The sequence below is a fragment of the Choristoneura fumiferana genome, chromosome 21, assembly GCF_025370935.1.
Source record: "Choristoneura fumiferana chromosome 21, NRCan_CFum_1, whole genome shotgun sequence".
In the NCBI taxonomy this organism is placed as follows: Eukaryota; Metazoa; Arthropoda; class Insecta; order Lepidoptera; family Tortricidae; genus Choristoneura; species Choristoneura fumiferana.
The window spans coordinates 6,769,508-6,788,230 of record NC_133492.1 but is presented as its reverse complement, the minus strand read 5'-3'; the positions used below and the strand labels follow the sequence as shown (position 1 = coordinate 6,788,230).

Here is an 18,723-nt window from a genome sequence, read left to right as displayed (position 1 = left end):
AATGTTAGCTTTATGATAGCTTTGAAATTTCAGTATTTTAAAAATGATTTTGCGTACAACGTCTACCGACTTAAGTAGAGTTTCATGTCAAAATCGTGTTTACGACTAAAAACCAACTTAAGACTAACTTGCTTTAACCTTTAACTGACGACCTATACGTCTCACAGACGTTGTTAATTTTGATTTGAAAATATTTTTCAAAAATACGCTACTTGCGGTACTGCTCCTCCTGCTACCTTCCCCGTTCCGCGGCTGCTGCCGGCCAACGACGCCGTGAGCCGCGGGTGCGCATGTGACCGTAGCGGAGCTGTCGCCGTCTCATAGACGTATGTTGTTTATGTACTACAAAAATGCACGTCTGTTGGTCATCACCTCGCGCGTACTTACGTCTATGTATGTATTACGTACAGTGCATCGGTGTGTGCTAGGTACTTAAAAAACAGGTCGTCAGTCAAAGGTTAAATTGCTAAAGGTTTTTATACGCAAAAGTGACTTTACACTATAATAAAAGTTCGTACCAGGTTTAGTACTAAATAAGTATAACGTTCGTAGCGTTTCAAGATTTCATGAATATGCGCTTCAAAATTCAAGGATTATGAGAAAAGTTTGCTATTATATTAGAATGTGGAGCGACGCTCTTCTGACTCGCTAGTGCTAGGAGAAACTTTTAAATATTCCAGTTAACATAAACATTCGAAGTTTTATAGTGCTGAACGCACTTTAGAATTATACTTGCACATCACCTGGACAGCTTAACTCAAAACAGGTAAAACTCAAGCACTGAAGATGCTTTTTCTTACCACGGAACAGAGCTTTTAACGTGAGAAATAAGACGTGATGCGAGTTAGAAGCGAGATACGTCTACGTACCTATTCATTTTGCCGGTTGATGGCTCTAAAAATCACCGCTCGAATTAATTGTTCAATTAGATTAAAATTTGTTTAAAAACTTCTCTTTTAATAAAGTATTTTTTGCTGACTGTATTTTTGTTGGCTGTACTTGCATTGTCATCCAACTTGGTATGTATACGAAATTTCAAGTCGATCTGACCAAAGTAACCGAATCGGATCAAAGTTAACTTGCAAGATTTCAAGGAAACAAATTGCGAAGTAAAGTTAATTAAACGTTGTGTGATAAAGTGACGATTGTATTTCAAAAAAGCTTCCTTGTTTGTTTTCCTTGTCACTGTCATTACTACGTAATGGGTGTTGGTACTATTTATAATGTAGGTCAGGTTACGAGTAGCCCCGGTAAGTAACAAGTAATTTCGAATAATCTATGTGTATTAAAAAAAGTCGTTACCCTTACCAAAAAGTTCACCAAACAGTACAAACAAACCAAATCTGGCAACGCATTGTATGCGACCAGCACGTGGCCAGTTCAAGTAAAAGTCAGCAAGTATTTATTTAAAAATAATCTTCAACTTTCATCATGAAAATCATTAAATTTAAACTCAAATAAACAAACTAAATGCTTCTTTAATATAAAAATTTGCTCCCTCAACGAGTGTTCCCCGTAGAGGAATCTCAAGAAGGAATTATACTTTTGCATTAGCTACCAACTTCGCTTAGTTAGCTCGTGAGAACTTTTCACATTTATTCCTGAAAGTTTGCCCATTGAAGTTCTCGGAGGTATCCCGTTCTTATAAACGATCTGGTACAAGTCCCGATTGTTTGTTCAGCGGAATTGGACGACGAGACTTGTAATTGACGATTAAGGTAATTCGAATGAGGAAGAACCAAAGGAAAGAACGGAGAAGCCAGATGTTGTAAAACTTTATTCTATACTACATTTAGCGAACTAGATAGGTTTATCTGGCTGCTGTACGTGCTGTGTTTAACGGATTGAAACTTAAAGCACAGTGTGAGAGACAAAAGATAATCTTTATTGCACTCAGATATTACAGAATGATCCAATGTGGTTAATTATACATGTATTACTTTAGTGTATTTTTGAGTGCTAAGATTTCAAAAAAAGATCCCATGAATCATTATAAGTTTATGGCTTAAGCCTTGCGTATTTGTTCAAACTGCAAAGACCCTTCGTATAAACGATTTAAGTTTAGAGGTCGAAAATATTTAAATTTAAACAAATTCCTTAAGATGCCAGTTCATCTAAAAAATCTTATCGATCTACCTGCTCAAATGTCACAAGTTTTAGTAACAATCGTAAAACTCGACAAAATGAGCACTAACAGAAGTTAAAGTCATGGCGGTCAATAATGTTACGGAAATAAAGCAGTATCATAAAATAGGAAATCTAAACGAGCTGTAAGGCACTCAAGCTTGTCATGAATTAAAATACCAGCCATAAAAGCCTGTTCTCACCGTTCTATACCCTAGCATTAAGTGAATCAACATGCGAGTAAACGACTAACCGGTAGGAACTAACTGTTTCACTATCTACGTCAAGTTAGTAATTGGTCGGAACATGTGATTACTGTTTGGCTTAGGGCCAAAGGGCGGAGTGCCAGCGACCTAAGCAACCTGTTGAACTGCGCGCATCATTAGATTTTTTTCGCAATCCGTTTGAAACGAATCGTTTGACTTCATAGAATTGTTTCTGGGACTTTGAATCTGAGCAAGTAAAAGTAGGTTTATAAAACAAAATAAAATTTTAATAAGTTTTTGTAAAAAATATATATTGATATTAGCTTTTCCCGCTGATTGTACTTTTTGTTCGCTGTCCTTACAATGTTGTTTAAACACATCCCCGTGCCAAAATTTAAGTCGGTCCGATCACTGGATATTCCTGTATAGGCAACATCAGATGTAATGGTTGGCTTCATTCCGCACGTCTTTTTTCAAAGACTGTTCCGCTAATGTCCATGTAGAAAGAATAAGGGAAAATAATTAAGAAGTACACTAACCTGAACATGATATGGAGCGACTTTTTCTTCACCTTTTATTTCGACATTGATATGCAACCGGATAGCGCCAGACACAGCTGATTTGTCTGTTCTTTTCTCCAGATTGTACCATACGTCCATCTCGCCGGAGAGTGTTCGAACCTGATAGTAAAAAAAAAAGGTTTGAGTAAAATAGCAAAGCAAAAGAAAATAAAGCCTGTCACTTTGGTCATGGCTTGAATAGTAAAATTAAATTTAGTAGCCTGTGCTATACTTCTAGACAAGATACTAGCATTCAGATCAAAAACAATCACGAACACGGTAACCATGTAAAAAGAGAATGATGAAAAGGGCCACATTTTGCTGAATCCACCCCTACGTTTTGACTTCTTCTTTCTAAATAAAAGGGACTAGGAGGGGTACAAATGTGGGAAGATAAAGATAATTATTAATAAATAACGCCGAGCACGTACTTCAATGATGGTCTGCCCCAAAAAGTCATCCGACTCCCTCGTCAACTTCTGTCGCAGTTTGGACTTCAAATCGTTGTCTTCATCCCACACCCGCACTTTGATACGGTCCGATGAGTTGTGGCACTCGCTGCAATGTTCAAAGTCATATTAAGGAGCGGCCACACCGCTGCTTAAAATACGGAATCGCAGTGACGTGCCGTAAACGTCAGGACTTTACCGAACAAAAATCGTGACGTTTACGGCATGTCAATGCGATTCCGCACCGTTTGCGTATTTTAAGCAGCGGTGTGGAGAGCATGCAAAAAAACGGTGCGCATACGATGCGTCACTGCGATTCCGTACCGTCACCGTTTTATAAGCAGCGGTATGGCCGCTCCTTATATGATCCTTAATCACTATTTTAAATAGTACGTAGAGAAGTCAAATAATAATTAATTGATTAATTATCGAGTTTGAGATTCAATATTCTCTGGGTATGCCAGATACATTCGTTTTATGGCCATAACGCGATAATCCTATTTAAAATTATACATGCGAAAGTTTATGTATGTGTGCGTGCGTGTGTGTGTGTGTGTGTGTGTGTGTGTGTGTGTGTGTGTGTGTGTGTGTGTGTGTGTGTGTGTGTGTGTGTGTGTGTGTGTGTGTGAGTGTGTGTGCGTGTGTGTGTGTTTGTTACTAGTTCACACGCTAAAACGGTCTAACAGATTTAGATAAAATAACGTACAGTAGAGTGCAAAAATATGGACGTATCAAAAATATGTACGTATATTTCGATGTAATAAGGCCGTATTAACATATTTTTGAGTGGTTTGACTGTACCTAAGCATATAGCTGGAGATCTAAATTAACAGATAGGCATCGACATCTATGTACCTACCTTACGGCACTAGACTGGCTGTTTGGAACAAAACGCGCGGCGCTTCAATCATCAATATATTACTTTGACACAACAGACTATAGTGAACTGTTCACAAATCCGCGCTGTGAACTGTTTTTGTGCGCCGTTTTGATATAAGAAACATGCAGTCTAATCGTAGAACATAGATGTCAATGCAGATAGGCTACTATTTATCCTGATATTCCACAGGATCGGATATATCTCGAAATATTGACCGGGTTTAGAGTCATGAAATTTGGCACAGTTGTTTATAATGTAACGTTAATAAGGACAAACAATGTAATTTTTAGAATTGCCACGGGAATAGTCAAATCAAATCACGGAATTCCAGTTCGACTGCTAGATCTAATGAATATGAAGGCGCGGATAAACACTAGTGTAAAAAATACAGCTAAAGTTTAGCATGATCTAGTGCTTACAAGTAAAACTTCTCGTTCCACACAGGATTCAACTCTTGGGGCATGGTTCTCGTTCGCTTCTTCACTTTGCTAACTTGGACTGTGACGTACGGGTCCGACGTTCCACTCTTGTCCTTGGCGATTAACCCTTGAGCACAAATAACTGCCCAAAAAGGGCCAATTTAGTATTATAGCCTATATTACTCAAAATAACACTAAGCGTTATTATAGGCACGGCCTAAAGTACATGTTTAGCTTAGCAGCTTACAGCGCAAAATACTCGATAGTATGAATGAAACTCAATACATAAAGCTATCTCTTGGTACCGGCTGATTTATTATTAAATATACCCTGTCACCAAGTGAAAGGATCAAAAAGGATACTTTGTCAAAAATACTCATTAGTACCACGTTTAGAGACCTTCAATGGACCTTTCAAAGCCGACCTATGTCAAGCTCGAATGACTTCTGATAAACGTCTTCCCACTAAATCTTTTGCGGGTCAGATACACTTCTCGTGTTTATTTTTTATATAAAATAACATTGTTAATAAAGAAGGGCCCTGTCGCGCGAGCGATCTGTCACGACACAGCCCTAGCTGTTGAATTATTGTGCTGGAAACTTCTTACCTCATCGCTTATAAATATAACGAAGTGTGAGTGAAAATTGTGTTGTATCTTTACAATCGGGATCGTGGCTAACGAGGGCCGGGGTCAAGAAGAAGACACTAGCTTCAACACTACAAAACTTTTATCTATGACCAAATTCGATTTCTAAAACAACTTGAATATAGCGACTACATTATCGCAACTTCTAATGCAAACTTCGACCAGGAAAGTATCAAAGAAGAGTTCTAAAATATAGGCGCGGCAATCAAATCTAATGGTTCCGGAACTTTCACGAATCGGAAACAATGGGTGAACATAGAAGTAAAGGCGTTAGGATGTTCACTTCAATTTTATAAAAGAGTTTTCCATTCGTCATGCTCTTATGTCATTCAATAATTAAAGTTTCATTCGCTTATTTCTTTGTAGATGTCTACTCCGGTGTAGCTATTTGGGTTAGAGAAGTGAAAGGGGTAGAAGTAATGACTAACTTAGAAGATATAGTTACATTCGGGGTTCTTCATTTGCAAGTTAATAAGCAGGCTCCTGAAACCATTCGTAACAATTTATTGTTAATTTCGTGAAATTCATGCAATCGGTGTCATTTCAGCAGATGTGTCATAGTGGTTTGCATAATTATTGTTAATTTATGTGGTTATTGCGTCATTTTGTGTTTAGCATAATACAATTTATCCGTGTGCATGGTTGGCTCAAAACTCTGTAGGTACTGTTAGTTAAAAGTGTGTTTGATTCGTGGAATTTCCTCTGTGTTAATGAAACCAAACTACAATTTTTTGATGAAAGTGATTAGAGGCGGTGCAGTATCGACCGTGATTGGATTGGATTAGTAGGTATTTGAAGAAGGATATGCAGGGATTCCTTGACAACTGCAAGTGTAGCTACCGGCTACCATTCGAAAAAAGCACTACTTTGTTGCAGTTATCAAAGAATATTGGTATTAGAAGTCAGGAGAAGAGAATCTGTCTAATAGAGCCAAGATTGCGAACGTGCGGTTCGGAGCCGCAAAAGACCACCGCAAACCTGTGATGGCGATCTTGCATGACCATTTCGAAGTCCCTTCTATAGTGACCTGTTCGGCCTGTTCAAGGCTGTCTATGTGAGTGTCTGGATCGACGTTAAAAGTCCGCCTGGCCGCCACATGAAACGAAAGATTGAAACCGGTTAAGTGTTGTGTGTGTGTTCTGTTGGGCAGGATCCTCGCTGCGCCGCCGGTGCAACTGCTGTGGGATGAATCGCCATCGACACATGTATCAGCGAACCTGTGATAGCTATCTTGGCGCTCCATTTTGACGTGCCATCGAGGACCGATTGCTTGACGGTGTTCATGTGCGTCGCGTGAGGCTCGCTCTCGATGCTGAAGACCTGTCTGTTACATACACAGTTGTGTCAGGCATTGCACTTGCATAAATATTCGTTTACTCCCTAGTAAATACCCTTATTTTGTTTGTATCATATGCAAGTGGTTAATGTAAATAATTTAGTTTTTAAATATTCAGACGTTTGTTAGTATCGATATATTATCACTAATCAGCAATTTAAAAAAAAGTTCAATGTTGACGATAATCAGCGGAATAAAAATGGAATACTGTTTATATTTCACTGTGTATGATAATTTTAATAGCGCCATTTAATGTGATGTCAATTTCGCTACGTATTTTCATTTCTTTTAACTGCATAACGTGTCTGCAATAATGAAGTCATAAATCATCGTTTCGTTTAACGAATGCCTTATGGAATTTTGGAACGATAAACCAAATAGCTTTATTACATTTAAATGTAACATTAATTATTACTTTTGATAAACACAACTTCGCAACCAGTAAAATATGGATTGAACATTAACAGTCTGTTTTGCCACTCACAGATAGTTTTTTTTTTGTGTCAGATAAATGTAACGCCATCTCTGTTTATTCGGAAATAAACGAAATAAACAGAGACGACATCACTGACATAGGTCACATAAAAAATATCAGTAAGTGATGAAACAGGCTCATACGAAAATTAAACAATAGTATAGATCTATTTATTTATTCATATTCAGGATAAAGGTCACAGCTCAATACAGCCACCCGGTACCCGACCAGCACCGCCATGCCTCGATCGGTAAGTATTCTTCGTATGGATTTGTAAGGGTATGCGCTCATTACATCAACTCCGTAGCGTCACCGGATCGCCTCACTCGCGAGGTTACCACGTGCGGACGGCGAGTGGACCACTCGGAGACAACCCGCTGCTCGCCTTCATTACTAGAAAATCGAGCCGAAAATCGAGGCGGTGCTGGTCGGCTGCGGGTGGCTCCAATGAGCTGTGACCTTAAAGCTTTTGTGAAAGATATTGTACAAGTAAAATAATGTAGCAAAAAACTCTTTAATTTTTTAAGAATATTAATTGAGCCTTTTTTAGAATCTTTAAAACACCGAGTAAAACTTCAAGTCCGGGGTAAAAAGTGATAATCTCTTAAAGACTATTTAAAACTTCGAATACCTGATGAGCTCGAAAATTTCCGGCATATCCCTTTCGCGTTGTTTCATGCGCTCCTTCATGGCAGTGATAATGGAGTTAGCCTTGTCTTCGGCTCCATGCTTGGACGATTTCTCGGCAGCCCCTGCGAAACACACTGCTCAGGCGGTGCCGATAGTTCTAGGTCGCACAGGATGCGCCAGGACGGCTGCCCGCCCCGCGCCCCGGTTCGCCACGGCCCAGCGAGGACACGACCCGGCCAGAATCCGACTATTCTCCATAAAACCCGACGGCAACAAGACGCGATGCCAGAGCTGATCGAGTCGCTAACCTCGAGCGGCGCCAGCCGTAGCAAACCCGAGCACGACGCCTTTAAAAAAAGAATGCGACCCGACACTATATCACCATCTCCAGATATGGTTACTGTAATATCCCTTCGGATAATTAAAGCAATCATTTCTTAGTAGTTAATAAGCGAGGTGCGGGGTCGATTTTATATTCTGCAAAAGGATACCCTCTAGTTTCATTGGTAAAATTGTATTTAGTATAAGTAATTATGTTTCAGTTTCATTTCTAACCTAAATTCTGTGTGACCTAAACTATCCACACTTCTTATTGTTCACGACATCATTAATTTCGTTAGGTTCCGTAAGCACTAAGCGAACGTCCATAAGGGATTATAAAATAGAAACATAAAGATAGTGAAATAAACACATAAACGCGGAAGTCTATGAAATAAAACAAGTTAGTGAAAACAAAAACTATGGGACCACATATAATATCGAAGTGGGCAAACATTGGAGGCGTGCACACACTGCTAGAAGGCACATATTTGCAAAAAGTTTTGAATCAGAGTCAAATTTAGTTCGGCAGTTCGCTCGTTGACACGTGGCCGTGCACGGGAGCGTGTGTGATAGTGTAGAATGTGAAGTAGGGTACAGAAAAGTATTAAACTTAACTAATTTTATTCATCAAGGGCTTTTAGTTTCGGCGCTGGGCAGGCAACCCGAAGGATCGGATAGCGGAGGAGGATCCCTATCCTACGTTATCTAAGGTCTACACTTCGAAAACTTGATTAGCGAAATATTTGTCACAATAAATAAACTATTTATTAAAAATAAAGAAATAACATACATGCATAATACATACATAATGAACCAAAAATACATACCTACTATGTGTTTTAAATATAACGTAAATATTTTATAGAATTCAATTGAAAGCATGACATATACGCTTTCGATGGGGTTTCGTATCTGTTGCGAATAATTATTTTATTTACAAAAATTTTGAAAGTACCGATTGACAGGCGAAGCCAGTCAGTCAAACAATGTATTACTCGTATTTAAAGACAAGAAAAAATCATTATACTGTATGGGCTCAGTCTAGATGTGTTTTATTGCACTTTTACAGAGGAATTATACGCCTGCATTTTTATAATTTTTATGTTTTTGGGTGTCCTTTTTACAAAGGAGTTTTTTTTTCACTTTTGGGGCATTACGTGCTACAAAATGTCTGCTGATACCAATCACATGACACTCGATGCAAAAACTAGCGAATAATAGGACTATGACATACAGACAAACGAAATCAATCACATAACGAAAGGAATAATACAGTAGATTAAGGAACTCTTAATTGAAAATAGTTTTTTTTTTAAGTTTTGTAGTTAAATATATAAAAAACAGTGTTACAATAAAAAAATATGGTATTTAGATTTAGAAATTATACAATAAGTAAAGTTGGGGAAGGCGTCCAGAACGCCCAACAGCTGCTGTTGCCTCTTGAGGTCCCAAGGATGTGTTTGTAATAGTTCTCCTTTTCAAAATATAATATTAAAGTAATAAAAGATAAGTTATAAAAATGAAATCTTACAAAAACGCTTTCAAAGTGTAGACTAGAAAATGAAAATGGCGTGCAGTCGATCGATAAAAACATTTCTGTGTTAAAACCGAATTTATAAACCGCACGTCACGACTGCCCGCCTGCATGATCGTGCAATGTCGCCGAATTTTAGGGGAAACCAATTTAGAAATATTATGTATGTTACTCGTAAACTGTTAGCCATGCACACCGACAAAGCAATAAATATACATTTTAAAGGTATAATTTAAAGGGTAACAGTCATCATGCTATTATATGAGGTCAAAAACACCGAGGAAATGATAATAATAAAGATAGAAAATACAACATCGATAAAAGTTATTATGTTGATGATTTGGTTCTTTTATGATAATACATTGTCGTGATCTAGGTGGAGAAATGTTAATCTCCCGATCTTTCGTCGAAAACTGATGTATTTTTAGATGTCTAGCGTTAATTGCATGCAAAACTTTACGTACTCATGCATAAATTGAGCTATTTCGAAAATCTCGACTAACACGACAGTTTTTTTACCAGTTTTACCTTCACATAGACATCACCTAGAAAGCTTAAACTAACAAGATAAACACAAGTAGACAACTAATTATTCGTGACGTAGACGTGCAAAGCACATTTCGCGTTAAGGAATTTCCTAAATCTACAAACTTTAAATAGTTTTATGTTTCACAGTGCTTCTAAATAGCTGTTATGATTTTGGCGTCAGGTGCGAATTCTAAATGTGCTTGAGACATGTCACTGACGGGTTTATAGTTAATTTCTGCTAGGCACAATCAAAATATTTTAAAATCGAAATAAATGCTTTTACCACCAGAATATATCAGAATACTTCTCCGTAGCGTCGAGTGAACATTTTGCTAGGCAAACTGAAGAGGGAGAGGAACGTGAGGTAAATATGTTTTCGGTTGCAATACCAGGCTATTAATCTATATAACCATTGCCATATTTGTCATCACTGCTGTCACGTAAAAAAAAATAGGAAACTAGATGGGCTTGTTACGGCGCTACGCCACTGATACTTGTCTGCTTGACTATTTTCAACTTTCTAAAAGCACTTTCGCTTTCCTAAATTTTTTGTTTGTGGTCACTCTACCCGACTTCAATACTTCAAGATGCGTCTTACATAGACTCCGTCAAAGAGAGGGCACAAAGGACAGATCTCTTGAAAAGTCTGGTGCTCCATTAAGTGCTACTCAAGACTCCTCTGGCGTGAGGGGACATTCTACGAGCATCCGTTGTATAACCTCGCCCTCTCAATAAGATTTATTATGAGGAGTGACGCCAGCAATTGTTAGAATCACTGTAAGTTAACTACTTAGCTACGATGGTATGTTAATACATTTCAAAATAGCTGTAATTATAACGCAATAAATAATTGTATGAGTAGGTATACGGTATTTGACAACTCCTGATTTTGCCATGTCTTAATATTATTATGAAAATATACATATACAGACAGTGTTTAGCGAAGAGAAAACTTAAATCGATTGAAAATTGGATTTATAGTGATTTTTTGAAAAATCTATATACCTGTCTCTTTCTCAAACGCTTTATGCAGTAAGTATGGCGCTATTTGCGTGTGACATCACACGCAATGTCTTTCTAAAGAAAAGAAAGAAAAAAAAGAAAAGAAAATACATTTATTCACAACACAAGACCACAAAATTATTAGGTACAAAAAAAACAACACAAAGGTAGGTTTCTCTGTCTAATCTTGAATTTCAAACCTTTATAACTTTGTTATTTGTAAAGGCAGCTTAAAAATTGTTTCTCTATTCGATAACTGGCATTGTGCAATGTACTTTTAATTTATAAAACATATACAAAATAGCCAAATACCGTATTGCAGCCATGGTAACGCAAAACTTTGACCATTGGCCTCTTAAGCAGTGTGTCGAAGGTTTGAGTCCGGGCATAACTGAGTATTGCGAAATTTATGTGCAAAATTACATTTTATTTACCGTGAGGTTTTCGGTGAAGAAAATTATCAAGAGAAAATTTATACACGTCTGCAAATCTGTTCAATGGTGAGTGTGAAGTTCCTAATATATACAGGGCTCGCGTGAAAATTACAGCTGTAGTCCTTTCCTTCTGAGAGGACGCCTATGCTCAGCAGACGTGTATAGAGAGATCGCATTATTAATTCGACGCAGAGAAACTGATTTAATCGTACAATATAATAATAATAATATTAATAATAAAATAATAATAATTAAACAATATCATTATTTAAATTTACAGACTTCAAAAGGTAAGTTTTCCGTTTTATATCTAATTTTATTCTTGTTGCAATGCGACTAAAAGTAATGTACTAACGTGAGGTGACCGGGTTCACGACTGTATTAAGAAGTTCCAAAGTTTTGTGAAGATTTGGGTGGCTGCCAGAGTGACAATGGACTGAGCATTACATTAAATTATCTTCATATTATTTGCTTTATAAACTCCGCTATCCTCTATACTTACTCCTAAATACTGTAGAGTTATTTTTTGAGACTTGCTTTACAATTACAAGTTTGATTTTTAATATTATTTACGTGTTTTAATTATAAATAAAGACTGAGCTAGGATTGTAATTGGTCACAAAGCACGACTGTCTTTCCATTGGTTTTCGTGGGGGGGAGAAGTGTACACTAAACTACCTACAGCACACGTGTTCACTAATTTAGTATTAGGCTAATTAAAATACGACTTTGCAAGCCTCTTCCGCCAGCACCGCTTTAAAAAGGAGAACAAAGTTTTAAATCGCGGTAAAACACTAGAGACTTCCCGAGCACTAAGTTGGACTCATTTATTAATAAGTATTATATTTAATGCACTATTGTTACATTTTTTTCCAGTACCTGCTCTTATGAAAATGTACTTTAAAAGTAAGAATTATGACCAGCACGAAGCTACAATGATATACTATGGTGGCATTAGTGGCGAGTTCCGTATAAGGACGAGTGACCCGTCAAGTGCCGCTTGCCTCCACTTCAGTTTAATAAGACGCGAACTGTGCTTTGCTGCCGGCTCCAAACATTTCTTCCCATATTTTGATTTACGTATTTGAAATTGCTTTTAATTGAAAAATATAGTTGTGCACGTTTAAAATGGCAAAGGAGTTAAAGAAGTTTGGAGATTAAATTGGGTGTATAAATTTTAAAAATTATTGATATAATTGGTGAGAATATGGTGAGAGTAGTAGAAAACCAAAATCAGCAGAGATGAATTCATTTAGAGTGAGGTGAGCTTTCTGTTTCCCAGCGCAAGTGCATAGTTATAAAAACAATTGATCTTTGTACATTTTTCCTGCTCCAAAGTTTAAAATTGGAATCACAGCAACATAGTCTCACCAAATAAAAACACACACATTCGCGGAACACAACTTACTCTGCAAACAGTCGGCATTCAGCAAATCCTTGCATTTCTCGTGGCATTTGACGCCGCACTCTGTACACCTGACACCTTGCCTCGCTATACCCCACAGGAGGCCTTCGCATTCGTAGCAGTACGTTGGAGAGGTCGCCGTCCAAAGCACGAAGTTATGAGGCGTCGTCGATGAAATCGGATATATGAGGGCCTGTAGCGTTTTCTTGTAGACGTGCATTTTCTGGAAAATTACTTTTAGTTAATATCGGTGCTATTATCTTACATTTAGGCCGGGTTCCGCAATCCATTAATAATAAATGTGATGTGATGCGTTTATTCGGACAAAACAAAGAGAGACGGAAGCACAGATATTTGTCACTTAAAATTTATCAACGAGTGGTGAAACAGGCCATTAAATGATTTGAAAGATAAGACATGATTTACTTATTGATTTTATTGATTCACGCTTATTATTCACACTTCTTTCCGCCAAGCCTCTCACAGCTTAAATTTTTCGAGCTACCTAAATACCTAGTTTATATCAAAGTCAAAATATCTTTATTCAATTTAGGCTATAACAAGCACTTATGAATGTCAAAAATATCTACCACTGGTATATTGTCATACATACAAGAGCCTTTCATCTTTAATGACACTGTTGGCTTTACAAGTGCCTCGAAAAAAAATGTAGGTACATTTTTTTGAGAAAATTATAATTATTATATTTTGAGAAAATATATATGCAGTCGAAGAAATTGAATCTGATTCCCCGTTGAAAACTTTTCACAAAAAAAATTCATATTTATAAACTATAACATCTGCCTGGTGCCTAAATTATATTTGATAACATTGTACATTTTCAAATAAAAAATTACCGTGAAATTTTGACGTAATTAATGATTTTTCCCATAGACGTAGGTACACGAGTAATCCAATTTGTAGGGCAGAAGTACCGTTTGTGGCCACTGTAACGTTTTGGCCATTTATTGTTTAAATATACGTTTGAAATAAATTTGTAGTAATAAATCATTATAAACTTTATTCGTTTCAGTATAAACTTTAGAAAACTCACTAAACATATTATTTTAAATCTATAACTTTTTATATACGACTGCAAATGTCAACTGCCCAAAAACGGGCTTAAGGTGGCTAAAACTGGTACTTCTGCCCTATAAAATAAGGAATTATCGGCATCAAAAAAAAAACTAGAAACAAAAGAACACTAATTAGTACAATTCAATCTAACAGTACTATTTGAAACTTACCAATTCCTCATCGTTTAACGTTGCTCGATGTACTGCCGACGTCAAACCTGCGTTCCTTTTTGTGGCGGCCATAGTCTAAAAAACGGAATGCTATTAATACGATGGACATAACTCATAATATAAAATAATTTTATACAATTGTTAAGCTTTTTGAACAGCATTTATTCGAAATCCTACGTCAAAACATCTCCTCGTAAATTGAAGTGCTAAATCCAAAATGGAGATTTCCAGTTTTTTCTACGTTGACATGCTTTATGTTATAGAAGCTGTTTTTAAGCTTTTTTATTTGAAAATAAATTGTGACCGTATGCTACAAACAATGGCTGGTTTTCTGTTCTAATTACTTTTTGAAACAAGCTATGTCAAAATTTTGGTAAAATATAATTAAAAACAAAATAATAATGAGCATAATGTTGCAAAGTTTTGGTGCGTGTATCAAAATATAATTTTTGTGTGTGGACATTAGTAAAACAGTAATTTTGCGTATAAAAACAAATATTTTTCTGTAAAACGGTTATTTCGTGAAGTTTAATCTTATTTAAGCCTCGCAATGAAAACATACAGAAACAAGGAAGCGCGTGCATTCCATTCTGAAAAAAATATTTTCCAAAAATACTTTACCACCTCCTGCTTATGCCTAAAGTTAAAACCAAAATACATTTTCATTGGATGCAGCTTTAAAAATGGATTGCTTAACAAACATAATCCAATGAAAATGCAATACAACCAGGATCATGCAGAATCTAAATATCCGGTCATTCAAATGCAAGCAAACTAGATAGTTATTTTCGTCAAATAGGCGGAAAGAGAAAATGTCGTCTTAATCATAAAGCGAAACTATTTTGCCTTTCCACAGACGATAACAGTATTGCATGCATAGAAATAGAAAGTGTTATTGGGAGAGAAATACCTTGAGAACCTGCGGGTCCGTGGTAAGGGGTAAAATGCAATTACATCATTAATTTTAATCAGGAAAAGAATCATTCTCTGGTAACTGGTTTCGCTACGGTTTACTTCTCCGGTGACCCCTATTTATGTGACGTAAGTTAGGTTATTTGGACTTGGTAGGCCATCTAAGAATAGGTAAAGGTATTAGTGAAAATAAAAAGGGGAGACACAATGGTTATAGGTAACATAGAGACACCAATGAAGAGAAAAATAATTTAAACAGGGCTCTTTATAGTGTAAGTCAAAAATATCCATTTATATTCAGACAATGCAGGGGGAGAACTGTAGATACTGCAAACACATTTTCAGCTTTAATATTAACTCAACAAGTTTCCATAATTGACTGTGAATTTGCACACAAGTTGTAAAAAAGCATTCAAGGTTCATACATGATTCTCGCTATACCATTTCGCCCCATAAATTGTCTGAGGCACACAATATGGAAATATTCCGTTTAGAAGAAAACATTTATTACGCGCCTAAATTTACTAAGCCTGAGGAAGCGAACGTCGATGCGAGCTGGGCACTTATTCTGGATCCATCAACACGCAAAAGCGTAACCCAATCGTACAGCCGACCGTTCAAAGAATCACCACTTTACAACATTAACTGTCGAAGGGAGAGCACTTTGACCGGTCGTTTCTCAATTTGGGTTTCGGTTCTGCAAGTTGCGAATTTCAGAATAGACACCCTGTAAACATTTACGACCAGTTTCAAATATCTACCTTCCTAGATAAGAACCTATTGATGTTCTTCACGATCCTTTTCTATCCCCATCAGATTTTACCTCCGAAACATTTTGAAGAGCAACGATACGCAAATATTACGAAAATTTCTATCATAAAACAAATATGACAATATGACAACATTCAATTAATTATTATGAATTTTCGATAAAATGTAGACATTTATGAAAATAATTGAGTATTATTTCAGAAATTTGCATAATTATCTCGTCGTTGCATCCTAAGAAAGTGTATTGAAACCGGCCAGAGAAAAAGAGACAGCTTACTATTCATATTTAGAAATATATAATATAATGTTAAATCATACTGGAATCATACTTACAAGTTCGGAAACCAGTGGGATGGACTTTCGTCGAGGCCGAATGTCAGGCATGCTCTCGATATTGCTGTAGAACGACTTGTCTCCAGAGTAGCTATTGTGAGAGAACCAATTGTTATAATTACCATTTTATAATAAATTCATATTAGAAGAACCAGAAGAAGTACCCCAATGTGTAAAAAACATTTGCACTCTAAAGTCGAGATTGGTTTAATTTCACTTACAAGTCCATAAAGCAATAAATTTTTTTTGAAAAATTCTTCGCATGGTCATTAAAGAGTCCAAATTTTTTTTAAAAGAATATAGTGCACATTAAAATTATGAAATTAAGGTTAAATAAAGTCATCTAATGCTTTAAGAGATATTCAAGTGTAAATAAGAGTATCAACAGCAACTGCCACATTAACACACACAATAGAGTCTAAAAAGCCAGTTAAGTTAACACAAACGTTACGTTACGAGTAAGTTGATAATAAGGTCGGGTTATATTAAGAAATCAAGACTTGCAGATGAAGGGAATATTTATGTGGCAATTACTCCACCGACTAGAGTGCTCTTCGAGTTGATAGTGATGATGATGATTAAAAGTAAATACTGCGGACGAGGATCTCCTCCAATCTCCAATCTTGGAGAGGTAGAGCGTAGCGTATAAATTGGGGTGCCCCTTGAAATTTCGACAAACTAATTATCGAATTTCATTTCATTGAAAACGATATATCGAATATTCAATACTACTTAATATTTTCTCTCGGAGTAATTTCACTTCATAGAATAGTCATTACATATTAAAACATTATTATTATTAGAACAACAGCACAAGGATTATTATTTGCTTAAAAATACATTTCATCACCTATTCATAAGACAGAACAACTAAATTATCGCCGAATCGACGTATTACAAAACACTTTTATTTCATAGTTGATTATATATTATAACAATATAATCTACCATTTTTAGTGATTCAAGATTGAAATCTACATATTTTGCATATTTTTTAGCAAATTTGAAGGTCTTTATTCTGAAAAATAAAATGAATATAGTTACTATTATTATAAAATTTGTTTTGGTTAGGCTAAAACTGCGACCTCAACAAAAATAAATCGCTTCTAGGAAAGTAGGTTAGGTTAGGTTAGAACTGCGACCCCAACAAAAAAATTAACGCTGCCAGGAAAGTAGGTTAGGTAAGAAATGCGACCCCAACCAAAATACATCGCTACCAGGCAAGTAGGTTAGGTTAGAACTGCGACCCCAATCAAAATATATCGCTACCAGGAAAGTAGGTTAGGTTAGAACTAGAACCCCAACGAAAATAAATCGCTACCAGCAAGGCTACTACGAAACTCGTAACTCGAAGTTCGTGTCGTGCGGTCCCTCTCACTCTCGTATCAAACAGTGTAAGTGTCAGAGGGACCGCATGACACGAACTTCGAGTTTCGAGTTTCGGAGTAGCCCAGCAGGAAAGTAGTTTAGGTTAGGTTAGAACTGCGACCCCGACAAAAATAAATCGCTACTAGAAAAGTACATTACAACTGCGACTTCAAAAAATCATTGAAGTTGTGAACTGATAAATATTAAAATAATATTCTAAGATGTAACATTTACAACATTAAAAAAGTATGAAATCATAAAATATGAAATGAATATCTGCCAAATAAACAATCTTTTAAATAATATTAACAGAAATTAAAAATCGGTGATTTTTAAAATATTCTACTCATTCTAATAATTCCAGGTAATGAATATTCGACGAAATTAAAAAATATGAATCGTTGACTTTTAAATGATATTCGATTAATGTCGATATTTCAAGGGTAAACCCATAAATTGACATTGAATAAAAAGGCAAAGTGTAACAAAATCATACCCATTTCCGCGGCCACCTTGATCGTTGAATCCTCCGGAGCCATTCTAAAAACAAAAAAATAATGATTAATAAAAATAAATAAAAATAAAACAAAAAAATAACATTTTATTTTTAACACAACATCCGTAACAATAACAAACCGTGTAAAAAATGATTTCGATCAATTTCTTATTTTTCATACAACAGTGGTCTAGTTCTTGTGGGTTCAAAATAAACTGATTTGAAAATAAAATTGATCGAAACGATACAACATGGAGAATTAATATTTGAAGACATTCAGTTTCAAAGTCAGCAATATAATTATATATGAAACAAATATTTTCTGATTACTTGTATTTAATTTCATATTTTACTTCAAAGGAGTTACGACAGTGCAAAATGACTTGAGATGACGCCTACTACCTGCTTTTTCGTATAATGAAGAATTGATTAATGATTCGTTATTAAAAGATTACATAGTTTCAATAAAAAATATTTCGTAAATATAATTTATGTTTTATACTCAAAATCCAGACTATGCTTTTTAATATTAGCCTACACAATCCAACACCTAAAGGTCATCCGCTAAATATGTTAAGTCAATACATAAAGTGCCAGCTACTCTTTTAGTAACGTAGTGTAAATATACGAGTCTAAGCGTCGTGATT

The 18,723-nt window shown here is 36.0% G+C and overlaps 1 protein-coding gene across 7 annotated transcripts in view; it reads right to left on the bottom strand.

Annotated features, from left to right (window-relative positions):
- Positions 1-18,723, bottom strand: part of unc-13 — a 382,374-nt gene that overhangs the window by 30,917 nt on the left and 332,734 nt on the right. For 4 of the 7 annotated variants that reach the window (XM_074104223.1, XM_074104224.1, XM_074104218.1 and 1 more), the window contains 9 exons: positions 18,077-18,120; positions 16,213-16,303; positions 14,197-14,271; positions 12,953-13,172; positions 7,727-7,859; positions 6,502-6,608; positions 4,639-4,780; positions 3,322-3,448; positions 2,870-3,010 (listed from right to left, as the gene is read on the bottom strand). In XM_074104223.1, the coding sequence (XP_073960324.1) occupies positions 2,870-3,010; positions 3,322-3,448; positions 4,639-4,780; positions 6,502-6,608; positions 7,727-7,859; positions 12,953-13,172; positions 14,197-14,271; positions 16,213-16,303; positions 18,077-18,120 (1,080 nt within the window). Of the gene's footprint in view, positions 1-2,869; positions 3,011-3,321; positions 3,449-4,638; positions 4,781-6,262; positions 6,370-6,501; positions 6,609-7,726; positions 7,860-12,952; positions 13,173-14,196; positions 14,272-16,212; positions 16,304-18,076; positions 18,121-18,723 lie in introns of all 7 variants that reach the window. The other 3 variants (XM_074104219.1, XM_074104221.1, XM_074104222.1) reach the window with 3 other exon arrangements.